We start from the raw sequence: 24,082 nt of genomic DNA, 5'->3' as shown, positions 1-24,082 counted from the left end.
TTACAAGAGGGTCCTTTCATCGCGGTAGCAAAATATTTTCTGGCCTGAGCAGAAGAAATCAATGAAAATTGGAGACAAATTTTATATTAAATATCACAAAATATAAGTTGGATAGATCCAGACGTAGAGACGTGCATTTATCCATTATTTCATCCATACGGAATCAGAGGCTGGCATCCTATAGGATCATTCGTGTTGGCAGGAAAGTAACTAACTAAGGTACTATTGAAAGCGTGAGCGGTTCTGAATACATGAAATACAGATTAGCTACTCGTAAAAATGAATTTAACATATTTTTATTACGGCGCCGATTACTTCAACAATGTGATGTGGCTAATTATGTAAAAGTGGAACAAGGTCGATTAATTGTAAGATTGTGTATTGATAATCGAAAAACAATGCGTTCAGAAACATATGAATCGTCAAGAGACTGTTCAGAAAATGTTGCACACGATAAATAACTTTAAAAAATCTTAGTACATACAAAGACAAAGACAATTTTTATGATAAAAAATAATATATAATCAGGACGTGTTAATACTTTACTAGTATAACCTCTTCACACGCCTACCCACGTCCAATATTTTTATAAATAATATCCAGGCGAATTTTACACCTACTTCTTGTTCGTCATCTCGAACGGGAAAACTGCAGGAATAATTAAATCGTTCCTTGGAAACAAAAGTTTGTTTTCATTTACAGCGTAACATTTATTCGGTACAAAAAATTGACGGTACATGTATAAGTCTAAATTCACCGGATATATTGCGTTGATATATATATGCGTATGTTACATATTAACTACGCGTATGTGTCGTGAGAATAGCGGAGATGCAGAAAATCGCCGATACACATGTCTGTGCGTATATCTGAAGCATATGGTATTGTCACTCACTATCAATCATGCCAAACTTATTTCCTAATCTTAATCCTATGCATAGTCTCATCTGGTACACTTACATTAAGTGGCGAAAGAAAAAAAGAATTATTGTACATTCAATTACAGAGTACGTACGTAATCGTTGCTTAGCTAATTCGTCAAGAGAATCCTTGACAAACGTTTTGTCAAGGCTCCTGTGATCAATTTTCAATTAGCAAGTCTATTCAGAATAATAGTATAAGTTGCAGCGCGCCTGTTTTGTGTGTTTAAAAAAAAAAATTGGTACTTGCCAGAAGATTTTCTCACTTTTTGCTATTCATTCTACAATTATCTGAATTAGCATATGTGTGTATACAGTATCGGTTGAAATTCATAAACTGTGTTACACCGTTTGCGACAGGTACAAAGGATCTTTCGAAAGTACTTAACACTAAAAAGCGACGTCAGTCGATAGCTTTTTAAAGAAATCAACTCCGGATCAGCGAATATTATAATTTATTAAGAATAGACTTGCACCGGTGGTTGCGTATTTTTCCGATAACTCAATTTCGCGTGAAATATCTTTGGCTACGCATAGAAATTGTATACTTTTTCCGCGACCCTCGTAATCATACAAAAATGCAGTATAAAAATCTACACTCACATTTCGCGTGATGATAGTAATCTTAATATTTCATGCATATCGGTATAACATCCTCTCATTCTTACACAATTATCGTTATCATCGCGCCGCGTGGTATCCAGTCAAGATTATGTCGACGCAGGACATCCTGAAACGATTTACAAGCATTCGATTATTCAAATGTGTGCAGTGAAATGGCGTGGATGTAAAAATCTAGAAAGACGAGAAGACAGAAGAGTTACAATGCCGAACTATCAAAGACGCGGAAATCTGATTTACAGAATTTTCAAAATTTTGCATTAACTCGAAATATAGAAACGTAAACTACAGAAGAACAAGTACGATAGAATCGTCAGAATTCCGCTGTATTCTTATTCCGTATCTGACAATCTTATATCTATGACTTTTCTACATTCTAACAATTCTGTCCGTTAAATTGTTGCGTCTTTGAAAAGTCGATACCGGGAGCCTTCTATTTTCTCGAACCCCCGCCAAGTGAAAATAGGAAATCAAGGACTCCCTTAAACCCTGAAAATACGAAAAACCCATCGCCCAGTCAACGCACGCGCATATAATATTATACTCACTGCATACGGAGCAGCTCTTCTCGTCGGATCCGTCGCCGCATCCGTCTCGACCGCTGCACGCGATAGCATCGGATCTGCACCGTCCGTTGTCGCATCGGAAAGGACACAGCCGAGGTGCGAGTCTTCCACGATTCCGGGTTCTGCAGGCCCCACGAGGCTCGTCGCTGCCGTCCCGACACATCACCATGGCGTTGCAAAATTCATAAGCAGGCAGACACTGGCCGCTGTTGCATCTGAACGCGCCCTTCGGGCACTCTGCAATACGTACAAGGTGCGGTCGATTAATGTTGGATCTTTTTTTCCTTCGGGTATTCTCCGCAAGAAGGATGACTAACTTCTTCGGCTGTTGCAGCCGTCCTCGTCCTCCCCGTCCGGACAGTCCTGGTTCCCGTCGCAAACGCCGGCTTTCGATACGCAGACTCCGCTTCTCCAGCACCTGAACGCCTGGCTCGGACATCGTTCGGATCTGCATTCCTCGTCCGATCCGTCGGCGCAGTCCGGACGACCATCGCAGACGAAGAACCAGCTGATGCACTGCCCGGTACCGCGACACTGGAAGGTCCCGGGTGCACATCCGGTCCTCTGCGCCCCGCAGGCGAAACTTCCGTTACCGCGGATCGCGCAGTCGCAGACACCCTCCAGACATCGCGAACCCGAATCCGCCATCTGGCATTCTATGTCCGCGGTGCATGCCAGGCCCAAACTTATCGCCATTGTGCTTTCCGGCTCGTGTCTGTCCGTCTTGATCGGTGCTTTTTGGGGAAAATTCAACGGGTGAACGATCTTGACTTTGGGCGAAAGTCGATATTTTTTTACAATTTTCATACCAGACAGTCGGGCATTGGGTATTTGTCAAATTATTGTATTCGTAAGCTGCGAAGATCTTTCGTTTGAAATACGAATGCAGAAAATACTGGGATTATAAACAGAAACTTGGATGCCTAGACGCTTCGTTTTGAATCGCTTCGAAATTGTTGAAAGTCTTATATTTACATAGATTCGTTCGATTTTACACTACGAGAGCTTGATAATTTTATTCGCAATTGATTATTTTGTATAAATTTATTGAAATACTTTTTTTCAACACGTTGGCATCGTTGAAAATTTTTTATTTTACAATACTGGATTGATACTAGTTACGATCAACAAACAAAGTAGACAGAAAACAACTGTTTCATTGGGCACGGTAGAAAAATATAAGTTTACTGAATAAAATGAGCTATCGCAGAGTGAAATCATACGAATCCACTGGATTTTTAACCATTTCGAATCGATTTCAAACGAAGCGTCGATATCAAAGCGTTTCTTTATACCGAAATCCAGAATTTTTTGTTTCTTTTACTTTTTCTTTATTTTCAAAGTGATCTTCGTAGCTTACGAAAATAATAATTTCATGAAACAATCCTTGCAAGTGATAATTTTTTTTGTCAAGAAATTACGAAACGTCGTCAATGCAATTCCTGCGGCACAACATTTTGCAATCGTATCACGATGTTAATGAAAGCAAGCAATTTCTTGAACCATTCCTGTCACTTCGAAAAATGCCCAACGGTTAAAATGATTTTAAAAAATTTCAGGCAACGCCTCTCGACTCCGTTTACCCGATGTGGAAGTCGACGTAGTTTGTAAAATCTCGGTAGTCTCTGCAGCTTCGACGACGACAGCTTCGTTGTCGGCACCAGGAAATTGGTTCGGTGCCGGAGTTTCCGGAGCTGACTGAACGAGGCTTGGTAGAACCGTCGTAGTTACCGCAGGTACGATTTGCCTGAAGGGAGTAGTGGAAGGAACCGCAGATATGTTCTTCAGCCAGAATACTTGAACACCTTAAACGAAAAGAAAAAAACGCGTATTAACAACCGTACTCGAGTTTATTTCCAGGAAAAATTCAACGCCGTGACTCGAGCTTCGTGACGTGAAATGATACCTGTTTCCTCCTCCTCGTCGTCGTCGTCGTCGTCAGCGTCATGGATGACGATCGTTTCCTCCTCCACGCTCTCCGGAACGTCGTTGCTCGACTGAAGAGGGACTTGCTGTGGTCTGACCAGGAAATCCGGCCGACAGACGTCGCCGTCCCGACGCATCGGCGAGGTGCATTGACATCGTCCGAATAGATCAGGGATTATGAAATCGCAATGAGTGTCGCTGTCCCAGAGATGACAGTGCGAGTGGCTGTAACAAACGTCGCCAGGCCGAGCGGCTGGACGGAAATTACGAGATTACACGGGTGACAATTTTCTTATCTCGACTTTCTCTCATTCGTCATCGTTAAAACACCAGGGTAAAAACCATCCCTCGAGTTCGGGTTATTGCATTTTCAGGAGAAACGCTCGAGTTTATCATATATGTACGATGTGAATATGTATGAGGGAGAAGACATTGCGCGCAGAGACGTGACGAATTAATTAACTGCGCCAACGTCCGAGGAAGTCGGCCGTATTATCATCCTGCGTAAGCATTTAATAAATATTTATCATCTGGTGGGTGGGAACGGGGTCGCTTAATTATTATGATTCGCGAATCGCGCACTGCACTGCGTGATACATTTCGAATGTTGTGTTTGCACGAGTCGGTGAACCGAGGGCCAGGTCGTTACTTGAAATGAAAACTCGAAGCAACCTATAAGCCGTCTGCCTACCTATCGCTTCATAAATTATGGCAGAAGACGAACACAATATAGACGTCTAATGATACTTGGCTACCGTTCGCAATCCTTAGTCGTGCAAAGTACAAGGTACACTGTTAAGAATTATTGTGCATTTTATACTGTGCGAAAGAGTTGTCAATTTACGAAATAAGGTTGCAAGTTTAAAAATTTGGCGCGGTGACCTAAATGACTATGTATATGTCTTAGATATAGAATGAAAGTTTTTAATTTTAGTAAATTTTATAGAAGGAAGACGGAAAAATTATTTCAATTTACTAAATTGTGTAGCAAATTCATTTTATTTGTAAATTGAATTTATGGTGAACTCATTGTTCCGTATCCCAGTAAAATTTCAAAATACAGCGTAGCAAGTTCCGTACAGAAATTTTTAACATTAAACGAAACCCTGACTATAACGTGAACTTATACCACACAGGGTTGAGTAGAAATTGCAAAAGAACAAGGGAAGGATTTGGATAAAGATCACACGAAGACACATTTGCGTACGAATTGCATATTACCTTCCTGATCGTGATCGGGTTTCTTGACCAGGAAAAAAAGAAATTTCCGCAGTAAAGCTACGTCGCTTAAAATTTCTACTTCGAGTTTAGTCGGAGCCTTGGTGAAGTACGGATGGTAAAATTGATATACTATACTCACGTCCGAGACACGTGTGTTTTCGGAACTGCAAATAACCTTCCTCGCATCTGCAGACTCCAGCTAGACAGTTGCTGTGAGCTACCTTCATGGCGCATTGATCTTTCACGAGACAATCGTAGCCCAGAAGCGTTGCTGCAATGATAAATCTGCGTTGTATTGTTATACGGCTAGTTTTTAAATCATTGAATCGTCGCAGACCAAGTCGTTCGAGTATTAGCTAACGCTACAATAGGGGTAAACCATTCGGAGAAACGTTATCAAATGTTACTCTGTAGTATTAGGCATTCCAGGCAAGCGTTAGCTAGCATAGAAAATTCAAAGTGCGTGCTCAAAGCCAGCGCGCCACGTGCTTGAGAATGATAAAAAAAAAATTCTGTAAAAGGATGTGTTAATAATGCATGAATTGCTCAATAATAATATCTTGGTAAATATAATGTTTGTGGCATGCATTTAAGAAGAAAGACAATATGTGATGTATTCAATACTCAACGAATAATGAATTCTCGTTTGACTGAACATCTTAATGTGTATTAATAATTAATGATAGTTCATATTTAACAAAGTAGGAATAAACTGATCAGGATTTGACTATAAATCGCATTTCTGCTGTTCCTAGGAAATGAATCGATTTGCCAACATACTTTTAAAAAAGCGTTAGCTAACGTTAACAAGCAAACGTTACCAATCGTTATCAATAGGGGTGGGATGAGGAAATTTGCAAAAAATGCGTTAGCTGATACTTGAATGACCCCTAATCACTCGAAATCAGTCATCTATTTCGAATAATTCACTGTCGCGTTACGCGAGGCAATTGTGCTGTATAATATAGATATATCAAGATACAACGCATCGGCACCAGCCGACGTTACTTATATATTATATGAGAATTTATTACATTCCAAACACTCGGTGAGATTGTACTCGGCGAAGAAAGGACGACACCGGCAATTCCCAGATCGGCACTGGCTGTTGCTTATACCAGCCTCGCAATCTCTGTCCTTACTGCACTCGTTCCCGAGGGTAAGAATTCCGGCTGGCACGGAATACGCGGTGGCCTGAAAAAGTGAAAAATACAGGTATATCACCTCGGCGATTTCTCCTACGGTATCTGCAAAATCGTTTTACAACGGAATCTGCACTTCAAGTCGATTATTTTTGCGAAATGGAAAAATCGAAGTCCGGACAACCCGGTAAAAAAGCTGGGATTTTCTCTGACAGTAAATTGGAGGGAAAAGGGAAATGATTGCCGATTGTTACCGCGTAAATTCTATGCCCACCGGAGTGCAACAATTACAGGGGGGTTAAAAATGGACGTCGTTGAACGATGAAGCGAGCTTTGCACCCCGATGGCACTTATACTACATTTTGCCGAGGGCTCTTCACTTTTGTAACGCGGTGCAATTCCTCGTCTCGCGTTTGGCCTGCTCAGGCAGCGAGCAAAACGCAACGCGGGCTTTTCTATTGTTCGTCGAACGAAAGGATCCATTATTTGAAGCGGCTCGGTCCATATTCGTATTCGAGCCTCAGCGTGCGGACGAGGATCGAACGGACATTCGAGGCTGCGACACGTAAGGCATGGATGGGAATGAAAGGAACAAAGGAACGGGGATACTAAAAAAGTGAAAAGAAAAATGAAAAAATAACTTCCTAGAGGCTCGCTACAACGGGACAGGGACGCATCGGTGTCTGCATAGCTTGTCTACGGACGTAAACTCTGTCTCAATGTGTAATTGTGGAACCCGGGCGTTAAAGCAGCTGCTTCATCTCCGTAGAAGCTTATGTATGTACACGCATACATACGCAATGTGTGCGTTTCTGTAGATTGCATACAAGTTGAACCGGTATAAAACTGTTTGCCGAGGGTCGACGATGCGACTATGTTAAAAAGAAGAACCCTTGAATACGTGTGCATCCCAAAATCTTACACCTGCGATTCAACCTCCACACATTTCAACGTTCCGCAGGTGGAATAACAGCTTTGGGGCGGGAATTTTTAGGTCTCTTTCTCGAGCCTTATTGACACAGTCAAAATAACTTGCACATATTTTTTTAACACATGTCTATGTAGGAACAAAATCGTGTAGCATGTTCGGACTGTTTACGACCGTGACGAGCGACGAAGCTCATTCAACGGGTACAACTCTTGTCTTATGCTTCGAAGATTCCGGTGAGTCAAGCGGCTATTTCGTCTGCCGTATCGATGCCACTTGAATTTGAAATTCAACCCACGCGGGCGTAAGGACTTCGCACTCCTTGATATATTCGTATTATTATTCGTATCGCGTCGTAGGTGAGCTGAACGTAAAATATATTACGGCTGCGAAGGTAGGTATATTTGCGCGTGGAATAACGCGACCTCCGTTTCGGGTGTTTAGAACTCGGCTGTAACAACGTGCACAATATTAACCGTTACTTGTATACAGGCCTTGAACGATTCAAAACTCCATCGACGAATCAATCCGTATAGCAGGTAGATTCGGATATTCTCGTTGAAGAGCTTTGCGAGGATCGGACTGTGGGTGGAAGTCGAAACGTGGAAGGATCAATATTTGGAATGACCGATGTATCGAAATTTCAAACACGCGAAAATAAAATAACGATAATCAAGATTTCGAAAAATTCATCTATCGTTATTCTATCTTCGCATTATTGAATTCATTTCGATGTATCGGCGATTCCAAATATCTATCCACACCCCATACAGGTGCGTCGACGATTTTCTAAAAACACGATTTTTTCAGATTAGCATCAGATCGTTGTACACGGGAATAAGATTCGGACGAAGATTGAGGATTCTCTACGAAAACTAATTAAGTCCCGCGTTGCAAGTGGCAGCACGCTTCGTGGTTGATGAATTATCACGCTCCGAACTTCCGGTGAAAAGGGGCAAAGTCTCTGCGGTGTGCAGCGGTAAGTTTAAAGAGACACGCAGCCGAGTGTCGAGCAATTTATTCCGAAAAAAGCAATAGATAGATAGATTTGCGGTATAGCATCGAAGTATAGGATCGAATCGAGTCGATCTCTCGGTTTCCAGCCCTCGGTTCCTACCCATTCCCTCCCACAAGAAGGACAGAAACGGATCGCTCCGCACGTGCAAATCGCACGCTTGCTGCTATAACAGCACCGCGACAAGCTAACCAGAGAATGTTGTCACTGGATGCTTTTACCGTTTCCTCTTGTCTTCCCAGTGTACGGGTGTACATCTTTTACTGCGTTAACGCTAATCGCTTCCGGCTTTCCCACGAGATCTTGCAGGGCAACGAATAACAATGCCACGGTAGGCACATAACCATACGTATATACGTATACATTATACATACCGCATTGTACACGCTCGAAGATGTTACACGGTCCAATCCGTTACCGACGTGTCGAATCCGTTACTTTCGTTGCACACATACCTTCTACCTTATACCTAGGTACCGGCTACCTTCGGAGGTCTGAGGTTTGGGTCAGGCCGGGTTACAGCTTCGCTTTAAACGAGCAGGGAAAGTACCCGAGGGGCCCGAGCCGAGGCTCGAGTGCTGAGCGATGATGAAGAGGAAGGAAAAGAAAAGGAAAAAAAAAAGAAAATGAATACAATTAAATTACATTGCGGAAAAAAGTGAAGGAATGACGCCGTAGTTGCACGCCATTAATCGACGACGATCACGGAGAGAATGAAAGAGCAGATTTTACTGAAAACTACGGGAAAAAAGGGACGCGTCAGGTTTTTTGGTAAAATATACTTCGTAAAATGCAGAATTTATCGCAGAATCAGTGAAAATTGTGAACAGTGTATGGAGAGTAAAATCTGCTACATTGATAGCAAAAAATATAGTTGACATGGATATTTTTAAACCAAAAAACCTAACGTAACCCTCTTTTCCTAGACTTTAGATTAAAATCCGATCTTTTTCTTCTCTCCGCGATGCGTTATCTCGAGTTCTCACTACGTATAACTATAATTGTAGGTACACGATGACTGTGGAAGATGGGCTTGTCGTTAATAAGTGAGCTATAACAATGGCTTCTACCAATTAGCGAGCTCACGAAGGATGCAGTCAAGAAAGGAAGCGTGAGTGCGCGATCTATGGTACAAGAGATTTAAATCCATCCGCGACACTCTTTTTCTACGCATTTCGTTTCATTGTAAATTACGCGGTTGACTACCCGGGATTCCTAGTGTTTTTACATAATTTTTTTTACCAACCTTGCTCGGATTTCGATCGCACGTCGTACGCGTGACAATTACACCTTTGTACACGTTTGTCGAGAGGCATTCATGGTGGTCCCTTTACGAGGCGTGCAAAACTGCATCAACGAAGTGCAATTAAACGTGTTAAGGGATAATTTGATGTCATCCGTTTCCCAGGCTTGCCTGCATCTTCGTGCCGGATGCGTGCGAGAGCTGCAGAACCGCGTTGTCTTAAAGATCCAGCAGCATCCCGGGGGAACGAACGGGCAAATGGGAATAGGCAGAAATTATGATGTAGCGTGTATACGACGCAGAGGAAAGCCATTTGCCCCCCGATTCTTGATGATCGTACACGACGAGGATGTTGAAAAATTTTCCTGATTATATACTTGGGAAATAACCGATCTAGCGACCGTCAAGTTCATTAAACAAGTTCACCGTATCGGTTTTAAATCACTCGTGACCGGTAAGTATAACACGCCTGTAGGCATATAGCAATAAGTGTATGTATACCGAACTTGTTTTTATGCTGAATCTGCGGAACAGAACCGCGATCGAATGTACAGCGTTTAATTCGGTCAAAGGAAACTGTCGTAAAAGTCACGCATGCGTTACGATTTCTTGTATCAAGATTCCCTGGTTTCAGGATACTTGTAAAGATTACCAATGATATTTTATAATTTTCAATTCCCCTTTCCAACCGAGCGCTGCAATTTTAGCCGATGCATCGCGGGCATATTACGAGTGTAGTTACGCGAGTAATATTAACGGTAGATTCAACTGGAACAAATTGCAGCCACCGGAAAATCTCGCTCGTTACATAAACATGAAAAAACAATTCATGGAAGATATTATCCGACCTTTGTAAATTTGGTGGAAATTTATGGTATAACTGCGATGAATTTTTCTTGAAAATTCTCGTGTGTGTTTCGATGATCTTTGAACTTTAGAAAGATAAATTCTTGGCGCAACTGTGTGTATCTACGAACCTGCATGAGATACGAATTTAACCGAACTATGCAAGTGCTGCGGTTAAACTTCCGCTGGGCACAAAGCTGAACAAATAACGAGTTCATTTGCACCGCGTTGCCACAGCTGCACATGTCTCGCTTAATTACGACACGTATGCTACAAAGCCCGAGTTCTAGATATATAAACCATAATAACATCGCTTAATTGCGTATACCATGCCAATGTATTCCGGTCTCACACCAATCAACCGGGTCGAAAGATCGTGCCGATTGAATAATTCACGCACGCCGAGACGAAGCCCCCCTAGAGATATATAATTCCGTTTCAATCTGGCTACCGACGTATTGATACTAATAAAAAAGTCGAATAAGTAGGAATTCTTCCTCCAGCTCCAACCCCGAGTCGCACCTCATCTACTACGTGTTACGTGCTCGGCATGCTCGAGTAAGCAATCCGTGTACGTATCTAAACCTGTGCATCGCAGCGGCTATCATCTTCGGCTAACTGCGTTTACGAGCTTGCGAGAGTAGGCGATGGCAGACACGGTGTATTACTCATGGCGCAGATATGCGTGTCCATAATTATAATTATATGGGGTCTGGAGGTATCGAACTCTCCTCACCCGGAATACCATGCTTCCGGCATCAGGCTTCGCTCCGGCAGATCACCGGAACGAAATAATTTCACGTGACGTTTGTGTTTGCGTTCAATAAGCGGTAATCGACGTTTCATCGATCTTATTACGAATCGCACTGTGCAACTGGATTTCGGAATATACCCAACACGGAATCATTCGAATAACTATATGTAGGTAATGGATATTCTATAATACTCCGCAGGACTCACCCTTTAGTGTAACATGTGGCTGAATGACTGTGGGTAACTAGAGGATTTGAGTTGTTCCATTGCGGAATTTTGGGACAAAGTGGTTTTCGCGAAACTATGAGACTTACTGGTAAAAATGATTATGCGACTTGGTCTGAAAGATTCAATCTTTGACTGTAGGACTGAGTCACGATTGAGCAAAACTCGTCTGCAAATTATTCGATCATGTTGCATCCGGACAAATGGTATCAGAAGATATTCGATTCCGTGTATTACTCAGAATTATGTCTACTCTTCCCGTTCTCTCGAAATCGTTCTTTGACCGATATGACAAAGCTCGAAACTGTCGCAAATCCGAACGTTAAAGAAAGAAAGACACGTACCTAACCGAGTCCAAGCATCCCTTGCGTTCATCGAGCGCCATTCGCAGACGCTTTTCACTCACCGACTCGTTCGCCTGCCCGCCTGTTCCTCGCCCCATAAACCAACATCGAACCCCGTGAAATGGTCGGAACCCTCGCTCGCTGCACTTAAGTGCTCATATATACACAGTCGCACAATCTGTCGACACATGGTAGAGACGCGATGGGCTATGGACGAACAAACATAAAGCCGTCGTGTCGCTGTGAGGTCGACAGAAAAGAAATTACCCCATAATGTTCCGTTGCTCATTACGTCGTGTAAGTGCGGTATACGTGGCTGCGACAATGGGGTATTGCTTTGGCCATTTACGGTCCAAGCTTCCTGATCTCGCACTCTCACTTCGAGTTAGCGTTAACCCATCGGGCGAGTTGAACCATAGCCACCGAATGATGGATGGAAGATGGATTCTCGGTTTCTAATGACGAAATACCGTCCGTGTTTATGTGGCCAATGGCTGTGTGAGTCTATATTCGACCAGTTTACGCATTTGTTGAACTTGATGAACCAGGATTTCCTCGTTAAACCTCTTGCTCGGTCCATTCTTCTTAACGTCCGCGCCTGCGGAATTAAAGGACATGCTATCCGAACGGTTTTTTTTTTTTCGAGGAATATGGTGCCCGGACGATCAAATTCCATTGCTATTACGATCCACAGTCATGCGAATCCTGTTCCGCGTCGATCTGCGATGGATGGATGCGTTGCGGACCGTAATTCGACCGCCACTGTGCCACTGGAATACCGTCAGTCTCACCGCGTGGCAATGATAGGTATTACCTTCTGTTACGGCGGTAGCTGGATAGCTTTTTTCACAAATAACAGTCCGTATGGATCGGAACCCACAGAACGGATCCAGCACGCCACTTGAGTTGATCATCTGTATCACGCGTGTCTCAGGGATCGCCGCGATGCGATGCAACTTGTCAAGACGTCGGGTCTACGGATGCGAATTGTAGGAATCCGGCATACATATCCGATCCCTCCAAGCCTATATCAGGCATGCCTTCGTATCGTGGAAACGTCTCAATCCTGCTGCACGAGAACGCGTGCTCGAAGAGTTTCTGTCTCGAAGATCGCGAAGTTCGCGATATGCTCCGAGTCTAGGAAGTAGTGAGCGTCTCTTGGTTACTTGATGGCAACTTGAGCGACCCTTGACCTCGGAGTTAAAGCTGGTCGTAAGGAAGTGCCGCGAAGAACGAAGGATCGAAGGATATGAGGATACAAATGGCGATAGGTGACATTGGGAAGCTGCATTTCTTCCTACAGCACGTCGTTTATCCGAAGAGCTGCCTACAAATTAAACCTCCGCGGTATACTCCGACTCGCCGAACGTACAGAATCCCACAGAAATAAGGAAGTCGGGTGAATATTCCACCGGCAAACCTGCAGCGAGCGAACAACTGCGAGAAGTCAGTCTTCGCGGGGAAACAACCTCTAACAAGATCTCCCGCGCGATTTATAAATGGGGCAATAATTTTCCGACCGTCCAGTTTTAACCGCTTTGCAAAAATTATCCGCCATTTCTACAGTTTACGCGATTTTCATGGGATCATGTACCGACTTCCTCCAGAGGTCCTTACCGCTTCGTTTAAATCGCTCGTGCCATGTTTCTTACAATACTTTTTCAAAATATTATACCGCAAAGAGATTGAACGTCCATTGACAAACGTTTACAGGATACCTATAATAATGTCTTGTAATAAACACATTGCCGCTGAGTTTTCGAATACTCGCACGCGATTGCATGTTGAGTGGCAAAGATCCTTTTAGGTAATGATTATAGCCTGTCGTAACACTGTAATAATAATAATAACAACTGTTCCCAGTTCGAGCGGATTTATAACTCGATCCGAAGATTGCTTTAGGTATACATAAGTTTCAGATACTGTACCCTAAAGTTTGCGCTGACTTAACGACTTCAAAATAACTAGCGGAAACAACCAACGTGAACTTCACGTTTTAGTATTAGCGACATTTGATAAAACCGGATTACAATTTTCCCGCACTTTTGAAACGAATGAAGAATCTCCAAGATTCAATTGGTTATTTCGTAAATGATACGTACGATGGTTCTCAAAAAATTTAGAGGACCATATACAGATTCGTTTGACATTGAGATGAAGTCGCATGGAATGCACGGTGAAGTGCGTAAGAGAACTCCGGGTTGTTACAGAATTATTGATTGACGATGAGTTGAATCGGAGTATGCTCACGGTCGGTGCAAAATGCTGCAGCTATAAACGCGGCGGTAATAAGTAATAAAAGTGTAATAGATACATTAAAGCGAATCGAGAGCTTCGATTATGGCGCACTTGTACGACTAGTTAACTACAGGCAAAACTAAGACGCGGGTACAGCGAACATCGAGGCGAGGTGAGGAGACCAGGTCGCCGACGTTAAGTCATTGACACCGCGACGCCGTCGAGTCTCTAATCAAAATTCAATTCGTCAAGCTGCAATCTGCAAACGCGGTATGGCGCCTCCGAAATTCGTTACGTCGTAATCAGCCTTCAACTGCAGTCAATAATGACCCACGACACGTGAGCTTGGATGAAACATTTCTCGGCATTATAGTTATCGGTGATTAAATATAAAAATCAAACCGGCCTGATGTCGTTTCTATAATTTTACGAACTCGCGTCGCCTCCAAAGATCTTCTTTTATCTAATCTCAAAATTCGGGTATCGAATAATCATGACGTTTATCGCGTTTTCAATTTTACGGGTATGCGTACAATTATTATGTAAAATTTTGCAAAAGTATCAAGTGAATCCTAATGTAAAGTATTGTAGCATTGAACTCACCAGACACGCTGTTACCAAAAGGATCCTCATTTGCCAAGTCATGGTCAACATTTTTTAGTTTCACCAAATAGAACAAAAGCTATGAGTTGAGGACAGAATATTGAAAATAAAAATGATATCAAATTGAAAAATGATTGTAACAACTTTTTGGAATGCACGCTTGAGATCTGCGAGCGGTATAAGATAAAGCTGCTGCAACCGACTAACGTAAACACTTAAAGACCGCTGAGAGAATAAAACGCGTGCGCGTTGCGCGCCTGCGTGCTGATGACTGACGTCCCGGTTTTGGATGGGAAAACCGCGGGCAGTTCTCTTCCCTGAAGAATATTACCTACTCCAGGCTCGTCCCGCTCCCACTTGCACGATTAGAACGCGTAGGGAAACGGCGCATCCCTTCGTTCCGCAGCTTGCCATCCTTTTCTTCGTTCCCGGTAAATGAATAAAGCGTATTGAAAATCGTTGAACATTGTTGAGATTGCCATTATTTTCCAAGATAATGATCCCAGTGCTGCAATACGATCGTAAAGTAGACCCTTTCTAGTTTCGAAGTCAATCATACTTTTCCTTGAGGTTTCTCTCTGACTCAGCATTGCGAATTAAAATGACGAAGATAGCTCACTTTAACTCTAGAACGGTAACGTGTTTTTTAATTTTTTAATTTTATTTTACATATTCCAGTAACAGGGGGTGAAACAACGCGCTAATCTTGTAAATTGCATTTCTCGGATATATAATATTGTTAAGGGTCCTATAGTGTCTCATTTTCTTCGTTTTTAATTAAGAATCACGTGGACCGAAAAACTTTTTTTTACTCTCGGACAATGAAATCGAATTATCATCTGGGTATCGAGTCGAAGACGTAAGCTGTATTCTTGGGGCGGGGTCTTTTTTCGTCTGGGGTCAATTTTATTAACACTTCTATGTATAATCGAACTTTACTTTATTCAAACTCGCAGTATTGGTTTGGCGTCAGGTTAAAAAAATCTTTTATGCATCTCATCTCGTTGCTCTGATTCTTAAAAAACACTTTAATTCCCCGAAGAAAAAATAATCAATCTCTTTTAATTAGTTCTCACAGTCGTCAAATCATAATATCGCTGCAGTAGAACTCGAATTCCTATAAATTAATTATACAGGTTTCTTGTTTTTAACTTTCAATACGTCGAAATATATGCACGAGCTGAAATTTTGTTATTCGCACTACCGTCCAGTTGGTTCGCTCAGCGCTGACAATTTGTAATTCATGATTGAAATTTACGAATTGTGAACTGGCTACCTAACTGAAAGTTTCGCTCTTCTGAACGGTAAAATACGCCACAGATACATGTTTATAACCATTAACACATAGATACTGTATATCGATAAATGAAACTAAATTGCCGAGTAACTTCACACTAAATATATGTAGAGACAAATAAGTACGAAAGTTTTGAAATTTGCTAATCTAACAACGGCACCAACTCACACTCGACGATGTTCTTGTGCATTACGATTTATATTAGCTTAAGTAGCGTGAAATGCTGTGAATTATAATTCCCAACCGGTTTCGGAATAAAAATGATGCTGCAATGCAGGGTATTTGCACAGCATTAAAACTGGTATATCCAGAAATCGAGTCGATCCTCTTCACCTTTGACCCCTTGGTTGTCATTTTGGGTCACGTTACGGTTACACGCCAGGAAGACGACGGTATTTTCTTGTACATAAGAAAGTGGAAAAGGAAATGGGGCGAGGCTGTTCATTTTATTGTGTCTAGAATATATATTTGAAGACAAACGTCTGAGCGGTGATTATAACGCTTACCCGTCTCGCCGAAGAAGGGTTTACCGTAAGGCGTGAATTATGTAGGCATATATACGGACGACGGACCGACGGAGCATTTGTCAAGTTATTTCTGACGTCGTGTAGGCACATTATATGTTATGTGTATACATACCGTGGTTCGGCCTTATGGGCAACAGGAAACTGCCCAAGACGTTGGTAGCATGTAAATTGCTGGAGGTGACATAACTCAACCCGCCTCCACGGCATATTTTACACCCATACTTTAAAGGATAAACTTATATCGAAATTGGAAATGAGTCGACCTTGAGTTCATCTTGACAGTTTGGTATGCGCAATTTTTGTTTACGTTTGATTTTGCCCGCGCATACCGTAACCGAGGAACTTATGTAATGACCGTAGTTTAAATTATGTAATTTATCGTTATTAATGAAGCTTGTAATTTGAGGAATTTTTATTCTAAACGATAATTCACAATACAGCTTACTAATGATACTTTAATATTTCAACGTGTGATACTTATCGTGCAGAAAGGGCGACGCGAAAATTGACACGGTGCAGTTTGGCAACTTGAACCGCAAGCGTCAATTATTTGATAATAGAGCTGGTGGTGTTGTGCAGATTTATAATGATCTCTCTCATCGTCGACGACGTTTCAGGCATATCCGGTGTTGTTGAACTCCAACACGACAATCAGTGCTACAAGGAGATAGGTAACGTTCAATGAAGGAAACCAGACTGAAACGCGTCGTGCGCAATCCTTCGAAAAAAGCTGCATGCACGGAACCCTGAAGATTTATTATGGTAAGTAGATATGAAGTATGGTATCGGTATGACGGTATGACTTTGAAAATTTCAGGTGAAATACATGCTATTGATGTAATACAACAACAATTTTTATTGGTTCAAACTCCATTATTTGCTTGGCTTCCATGTTCCGCGTACTATTTAAAGAGTAAGTTAAAATTTGTATGATTATGAATGATTTCAGTTTTACGATGTAATCGAATTACGTATCTTCGACGATTCGAAAATCATAATATATTGTTATCTATTAATGGGAAAAATGCGATGATGACAAACGTTGAATGGTGAGAACGTAGAGAATGCGTAAAATTTAATTCGGTGGATCGGTCGATTACTTCTAGAACCGTTTATAATTGCAAATATCAGTATAGATATATTCATAAATAGCCAGGTTACGGGCACATTCCTGAATTTCAATGAGCCGTCGTAAAATTATCAGGGAAAACCGTCGATTTTATTCACGTCTCTGAGATTCATTAATGAAATGAAAAAAAAAGAATCGACAATTTTATAGTCCCACTTACCCACCGAGATGACAAGGTAACAGTAACGAGTGGCGCCTGGATGTTGCACGCGGTGCTACATTTATGTATAACTGGTTGCCGTCATTCTGATCGTACATGCCTCGCACGTTGACTGAAGACACTGAATACTATACCTTGCAATTCGCATTCATTAGAAATAAATAATACTTTCGTTAAGACAAGTCATGTTGAACATTTTTTGAAAAATTACATGTGACATGATTGTAAAGAAAATGGAATCATTATTTAGTTTTCATTTAAATGTTGCGAAAATTACAAAAAACCGCCTGTACGGCTACGCTTAATTAATCAACTTCAGGACTATGGGGAAGAGCAGTTTACGCTATTGTCGTGATTACCAAAATGAAAAAAATCGTAAAATATGAAATTACTAGCCATTATCGGTTTGGAATTCGATTTATTCTGCTAAATTTCACTATTTTCTGCAAATTTATTTTTTCAATCAGAGCGATTTCAGCGGAAATTGGTGGGAGGTATATTTACGTAACAACCTCTCCCTCCGCGAGTCGGCAGTTCTACCGGTCTTATTGGAAATCAAAGTTTCTTGGTTAGAAAATCATGGCGTTGGTTTCTGCTAGAGCAATTTTCAGTCCAGGTAAGTTGCAAATTTCGAAATGTTGTTAAACATCGTTGACAGCTGATGAAAGTAATTAGCTGGCTGCTGCTGATGAGCCTGGGCGCCGAGTGTCACGAAACTTAACCTCGTCAAACCGTCATTTCGTCAGACGGCCAATTCTTCAGAGGTTATGGCCGTTTCTGTGCCTGATACTCGCTTCTGACGTACAAAGATGACCCTCTAGTTATCAATTAGTACGAACAGCTATTTTTCTTGTGTTACAGTTCTCCGGCAGACGGTGAAACAAATTATCGGGAACCATCAACTGACCAAATACGTAAGTGTAATTTTGACTGTTCTGCTTTGCTTAGTTCGAATTTAATTACTGGCTGTGATTACTGAAAACTTGTTTCATTCTTACCTTCTAATAGCGACATGGCCGGCTCTGTGCAAGACTTTTATTACCCACAGTAACAGCCCAGAGATTTTATGCCGAGAAAAAAGTATTTCTCAGGGACAAGCCGCATTGCAATGTTGGAACCATTGGCCACGTTGATCATGGCAAAACCACACTCACCGCAGCCATCACCAAAGGTCGGAAGATGCGTTTTTGATTGACGAATTTGAACGTCGTAAATTATCACTTGCAATCGAAGTAGTCTAATAATTAGTTAGTTGTAACAAAGTTTGTGTAAAGTTAGGGAACTTGATATATTCCAAAAATGGTTGCAGTCTACCTAGCTCATGTGTGTTTTTTCAACCGAATGACCCTGCAATATGAATCACTTGTAATATTTGTTTTCCACAGTACTCGCTGAGAAGGAAATGGCCACCGCAAAGGCGTACAATGAGATCGACAATGCGCCGGAGGAAAAGGCACGTGGAATTACTATTAATGTAGCCCACATTGAGTACCAAACTGAGAATCGTCATTATTCACACACGGATTGCCCTGGACACGCCGATTACATAAAAAATATGATCACTGGAACCTCTCAGATGGACGGTGCCATTCTCGTCGTCGCTGCCACCGATGGTGCCATGCCCCAAACAAGGGAGCACTTGCTTCTCGCTAAACAAATCGGCATCAACTACATTGTCATTTTTATCAACAAGGTAGGGTTTACATTCCTCATTCAGAGAAGTTCAAAAAAATTTCATTACATATCTGTTTGCTAAAATATGGCATTGACAATGTTTGAAATGTAGTAGTATCAAACTAACATAATGAAAGTTGTTCTAAAAACACTTACAATCATAATATAATACTTCATCGGAATTCCTCGCTAAACAGCTTTGTTCTGTACCATTCGAAGGAATCCTTTTTTCTCTTCAAATATTCAACAATGTTCTTACTTATCAAAGGTTGACGCAGCTGATGAGGAAATGGTTGAGTTAGTGGAGATGGAAATTCGTGAACTCATGACAGAGATGGGATATGACGGAGAAAATGCGCCGATCATAAAGGGAAGCGCACTCTGTGCTCTTGAAGGAAAAAAACCTGAAATTGGGTCTGAATCAATTACAAAGCTCCTCGAGGAAGTAGACAGGTACATTCCTACTCCTGTTCGCGACCTGGATAAGCCATTCCTACTTCCAGTCGAACAAACCTATTCCATACCGGGCCGAGGGACTGTTGTAACAGGTCGATTGGAGCGTGGAGTCCTGAAGAAGGGAAATGAGTGCGAGTTGGTTGGTTATGGTAAAGTTCTTAAAACTGTGGTAACAGGAGTAGAAATGTTCCGGCAAATATTGGAAGAGGCTCAGGCGGGAGATCAGCTTGGAGCTCTTATCCGAGGTGTTAAGAGGGATGATGTTAGAAGAGGCATGATACTTGCAAAACCTGGAACCGTCAAAGCACAGGATCAGGTCGAGGCTCAAATTTACGTTCTCAGCAAGGAAGAAGGGGGCAGGGCTAAGCCAGTTCTCAACTTCATGCAATTACAAATGTTTTCAAAAACGTGGGATTGTGCTACCCAAGTGCAAATCCTCGAGAAGGATATGGTCATGCCAGGAGAGGACACAAAGTAAGATTTCACACGTTTCGGTACACGCCACTTTGGGTAAAAACTTTTCATTTATTTTTCCATCTTTTTCCCATATATTTATTATTTTTATCATCCACAGGCTTCTACTGAAACTATTTAAGCCAATGGTATGCGAACAAGGTCAACGGTTTACGATACGAGATGGAATTGTAACTCTGGGAACAGGTGTCATTACAAAAATATTGCCACCTCTGAATGAAACCGAAAGGTTGGCACTTACTGAAGGAAAGAAGGCCCGTGAGAAGAAATTAGCGAAAGCGAATTAATTTATCAGTAATACCGAACACACATTCACATTGTTATCACTTTAAAGCTAGAAGGCAATCCTAAAGGTAAAGGAGATATTGACCCATCTGCCCGTTTCCATTGTAGTCTGTTGGTGTTGTTAATGATCAGTATAACGATTACCCAACACTCAGTAATAATGTAACAGAAGAGCATCTTTAGCTAATTGATTTCTCTCAAAAGTTTGATCACGATTTTTTAAAGCAAAATGAAACAATACATCAATTAACGACATTAATATGCCTTCTAGTTATACGTTTTACATGCATTTCACTTTAAGGTTTCGTGTTCTGTCAGCGCGTATAACTGATATTACAAAAAAATGTGATTCTCGAGAGTGACATTCGTACCATTGAACTTTGGAAGAATGGTAAAGCATGACGCCAATTATACCATGAAACATGAACCGAATGTTGTTACTTTGAAGCTCCAGATGTCCAGCCGCTTTTTTTTTTTTTTTTTACACATTTTCTTGTAAGTAAAACCATTTTAATTATCATACTGCTAGTGTAAGTAGTACCTGTAGATATTATCGTCAATAAAATTGAGAAGAAAATGTTCGGATCGGTTTTCCTCAGCGAATTTTTCATTCAACCACAGCAAGCAACATCTAAATACTGAAATAACAATAAATGGTAAATGAAAATGAAAAACGCAGAAGAATCAGTTTCATTGTTGATTTATTTATTTCACATGTATTAGCGGTGTAATTTTCTCTTCGCACAAATCCTTCTCTATTGATTGATAACGAAAGGAAGAATTGATCGAAATTACAACGTTCAAAAATTCAATACTACTACATAATGTAATGTTTAAAGTGATGTTAACATTGTTACAAAAAGAAGTAATCGAAATTTTCCACACAGTTTGTGAAAAGAAGTCTGTCACAAAAATTTTCTATTTACGTTAATCAAAGAAAATAAAAATAAAAAACGAATAGAATAAATTAACTGGTTCAAGTACACAAGAAAAAAGAACTGTAGGTAATTTTTGTTACAATTTAAATTCAAGCCGAACAAAGCATACATACATTTTCGCTTATAAAAATAGTAAACAGTCCTCAAGAACGTGGAAAGACGCAAACATACTCTGTCCATACGAGTACAATTCATGGAACGATATTACATAGTTTAGTAATTATTTATTAATAATCTACCCTTTCAAGCACACACTCGCAGACAACAGACAATCCCTAAAGTAGCCGGTTACTCCCAATAAATACCATTGTTACTTTTTTTTGAACCATTCTTCTTGTAATTTTAAATTCAGTTTAGTTCACAGTGAGCTAACACGCATTCTTATGCAATCGAAGGACTTTTTCTTTGCAAAAGTATCTTTCGTGTATATTACGATTTATGTTATAATTAATCCTTGTCATTAAAAATAAGTCAAGAATTTAACACATGTTTCAGTATACGGTTCTAATTTTGAAAATAAAGCAAAACCATTGATTATTAAATAAGTTAAATGTATTTTAGTATCCACAAATACAACAATTGTAACCAGCATACAAGAAAAAAAATGATTGCAGAAAAAAGTAGACGTTAAAAATTATGCAGTCGATGCATTATTCACAATAAAAAATTTTAAAGTGAATAATCACAAAAATATCCAACTTTAAAACGCGCTAATTTCATAATCGAATAACTACAATGTTATCAGAATACTTAAAAAAAAAAATTTCTATTTAGTTGGATACTCAAGTAATGCGATATGAATTACAAAGAAAAATGATAAAGGAATTTTCATAAAAGGAAAGTTCCTTCGACCGATATTTATATAATTATTTTATTCGCATTAAACATTTAAGGGCGAGCACATGACGTGCAGTAAGGCGCTCGCCAAGACCTCGCAGTAAGGCCTTCAGCATTGATTGATGGTAATGAAACTAAAGGTCCTCATCGTCTTCCGGGAGCGCTGTCTCCTGAGCTTCTTTGAGATCCTTTTCAATTTGTTGCTGCCATTGTGGGTCCATTGTGACTTCAGGTGGCAGGAGAGCCGGCATAGCCACGAACTCCAAGTTAGGATCTCCGATCAGTTTGCGAGCCAGCCACAAGAACGGTTTCTCAAAGTTGTAATTACTCTTCGCACTGATGTCGTAATACTGTTAAAATCAAATGCAAAATATCAACAAATTGCATTTTTCTACATTTCAAGTGTCAAAATTATTTTAAACAGTTTGCACAGATGTTCGAACACAACAGAAGCAGCTATGAGATCGAGGTAGGGAGTCTGCGTAAATTTGCATCAACAGAAAGAACAACATACCTGAAGATTCTTCTTCCTGTGAAATACGATGCTCTTGGCTTTGACTTTTCTGTCCTTGATATCAACCTTGTTGCCGCATAGTACGATAGGAATGTTTTCGCAGACTCTGACTAAATCTCTGTGCCAGTTTGGTACATTTTTATAGGTGACACGAGATGTTACGTCAAACATGATAACGGCGCATTGTCCCTGGATATAGTAACCGTCTCGAAGACCTCCGAATTTCTCCTGCCCAGCAGTGTCCCAAACGTTGAATCTGATCGGCCCTCTATTCGTGTGAAATATCAAGGGATGGACTTCGACGCCCAGTGTCGCAACGTACTTCTTTTCAAATTCACCCGTCAAGTGCCTCTTGACGAAGGTCGTTTTGCCCGTACCTCCGTCGCCGACGAGGACGCACTTGAAGGTGGGCATATCGGGTTCCTGAGTCATCTTGGCTGATATTGTTCCAACGTTCCTGCCTCACTGTGAACAATATTATCCAAAGATTAAAGGAGGTAAAATACAGGGCGGAAGCGAAGATTCGCGTGGCGAGAAATAACTATAACGAAATATTCGTCTACGTGGGACAATCACGCGCGAGAAACGTGACTTGTTAATCCAACCTCTATATATGTATCATCGGTACAGACAGTGACGCTGACTATGAAGACGGATCGAGGATCGCGATGATGCCTAACCGAAAGCCAAACGCCGGCCTGAACTTTCGGAGTTTATCGCGACACAGAGATGCCGGTCGGTTCGGTTTCCGCCGCGTGCGTTCCACGCCGGCATTAAACGGTCGAGAAATGATCTCGTTAAGTGTAGAAATGGCGCCGCTCGGTTGTATCAAGGGAAATTGATGTTAAAAGACCGGTATCGCCGAGAAGCGGTAATCGACTCAAGTTCAACGTTTTTCGAAATATATCCGTGCTCCGTTGGTGAAAAATGTCGAATATTTCAGAGCGGCAAGGGAATTTCCCGGTATAATACGATGTACGTGAAAATGGGCGATAAAACTCACCGTCTCGCACAGTCGTTATGGTTCACAATGGCGTTCCTCAGGGTAGGCGAACGGCGGTAGAGGACCTCGTCATTCGTCGGACGCGAGGGTCGATAGATTGTGAATGAAAGTGGTTCGGTTAGAAGCGAAAAAATAAGAAAACAATTATTAACAGGGTGTGTTTGCAAAATAAAAAACGGTACGGTTGTGCTGATGAG

At 41.2% G+C, this 24,082-nt stretch overlaps 3 protein-coding genes and 1 long non-coding RNA gene across 6 annotated transcripts; 2 read left to right on the top strand and 2 right to left on the bottom strand.

The window, feature by feature from the left end:
* Positions 1 to 1,511: 1,511 nt before the first annotated feature.
* Positions 1,512 to 14,861, bottom strand: LOC124297376 (low-density lipoprotein receptor-related protein 2). The gene is made up of 8 exons (XM_046748340.1): positions 14,592 to 14,861; positions 6,289 to 6,448; positions 5,394 to 5,525; positions 4,014 to 4,286; positions 3,691 to 3,912; positions 2,425 to 2,841; positions 2,090 to 2,344; positions 1,512 to 1,650 (listed from the first exon to the last, which is right to left on the bottom strand). The coding sequence occupies exons 1-8, from the start codon at positions 14,640 to 14,642 to the stop codon at positions 1,631 to 1,633; spliced, it is 1,530 nt and encodes a 509-aa protein (XP_046604296.1). The 5' UTR covers positions 14,643 to 14,861; the 3' UTR covers positions 1,512 to 1,630.
* LOC124297385 (uncharacterized) lies at positions 2,222 to 5,730 on the top strand. Its single transcript, XR_006906587.1, has 4 exons — positions 2,222 to 2,360; positions 2,442 to 3,843; positions 3,968 to 4,313; positions 4,408 to 5,730. It is a non-coding gene; the product is annotated as an uncharacterized LOC124297385 (long non-coding RNA).
* A 3,336-nt stretch (positions 14,862 to 18,197) lies between the features above and the next one.
* LOC124297377 (elongation factor Tu, mitochondrial-like) lies at positions 18,198 to 22,280 on the top strand. 2 transcript variants are annotated; one of them, XR_006906584.1, is made up of 7 exons: positions 18,198 to 18,320; positions 18,566 to 18,618; positions 18,713 to 18,875; positions 19,090 to 19,397; positions 19,647 to 20,308; positions 20,409 to 20,661; positions 20,895 to 22,280. XR_006906584.1 is itself a non-coding variant. In XM_046748342.1 (6 exons), the coding sequence occupies exons 1-6, from the start codon at positions 18,284 to 18,286 to the stop codon at positions 20,593 to 20,595; spliced, it is 1,410 nt and encodes a 469-aa protein (XP_046604298.1). In that variant the 5' UTR covers positions 18,198 to 18,283; the 3' UTR covers positions 20,596 to 22,280. The 2 variants fall into 2 exon arrangements, 1 of the variants encoding a protein (XP_046604298.1); XM_046748342.1 differs by having other exon boundaries at positions 20,409 to 22,280.
* LOC124297383 (GTP-binding nuclear protein Ran) lies at positions 21,808 to 24,040 on the bottom strand. Of its 2 annotated transcripts, none has more exons than XM_046748354.1 (3): positions 23,886 to 24,040; positions 22,883 to 23,347; positions 21,808 to 22,718 (listed from the first exon to the last, which is right to left on the bottom strand). In XM_046748354.1, the coding sequence occupies exons 2-3, from the start codon at positions 23,312 to 23,314 to the stop codon at positions 22,503 to 22,505; spliced, it is 648 nt and encodes a 215-aa protein (XP_046604310.1). In that variant the 5' UTR covers positions 23,315 to 23,347; positions 23,886 to 24,040; the 3' UTR covers positions 21,808 to 22,502. The 2 variants fall into 2 exon arrangements, with proteins under 2 accessions (XP_046604310.1, XP_046604311.1); XM_046748355.1 differs by lacking the exon at positions 23,886 to 24,040 and adding an exon at positions 23,488 to 23,813.
* Between the last annotated feature and the right edge of the window lie 42 nt (positions 24,041 to 24,082).

This window comes from Neodiprion virginianus, chromosome 2 (assembly GCF_021901495.1).
Source record: "Neodiprion virginianus isolate iyNeoVirg1 chromosome 2, iyNeoVirg1.1, whole genome shotgun sequence".
Classification (NCBI taxonomy): Eukaryota; Metazoa; Arthropoda; class Insecta; order Hymenoptera; family Diprionidae; genus Neodiprion; species Neodiprion virginianus.
Note: the sequence above shows the minus strand (reverse complement) of the source record. Positions and strands in the feature narration are given on the sequence as shown.

Excerpts from the sequence above, each read along its gene's own strand:
- LOC124297376 (XM_046748340.1), bottom strand. The coding sequence starts at position 14,642 with ATGTTGACCATGACTTGGCAAATGAGGATCCTTTTGGTAACAGCGTGT. Across the intron at positions 4,287-5,393 it reads AAAACACACGTGTCTCGGAC|CCGCTCGGCCTGGCGACGTT; the intron begins GTGAGTATAGTA and ends ATTTCCGTCCAG. Across the intron at positions 2,345-2,424 it reads CGGCTGCAACAGCCGAAGAA|AGTGCCCGAAGGGCGCGTTC; the intron begins GTTAGTCATCCT and ends TACGTATTGCAG.
- LOC124297377 (XM_046748342.1), top strand. The coding sequence starts at position 18,284 with ATGGCGTTGGTTTCTGCTAGAGCAATTTTCAGTCCAG. Across the intron at positions 18,619-18,712 it reads ACCATCAACTGACCAAATAC|CGACATGGCCGGCTCTGTGC; the intron begins GTAAGTGTAATT and ends ACCTTCTAATAG. Across the intron at positions 19,398-19,646 it reads TTGTCATTTTTATCAACAAG|GTTGACGCAGCTGATGAGGA; the intron begins GTAGGGTTTACA and ends TACTTATCAAAG.
- LOC124297383 (XM_046748354.1), bottom strand. The coding sequence starts at position 23,314 with ATGACTCAGGAACCCGATATGCCCACCTTCAAGTGCGTCCTCGTCGGC. Across the intron at positions 22,719-22,882 it reads ACAGGAAGAAGAATCTTCAG|TATTACGACATCAGTGCGAA; the intron begins GTATGTTGTTCT and ends TGATTTTAACAG.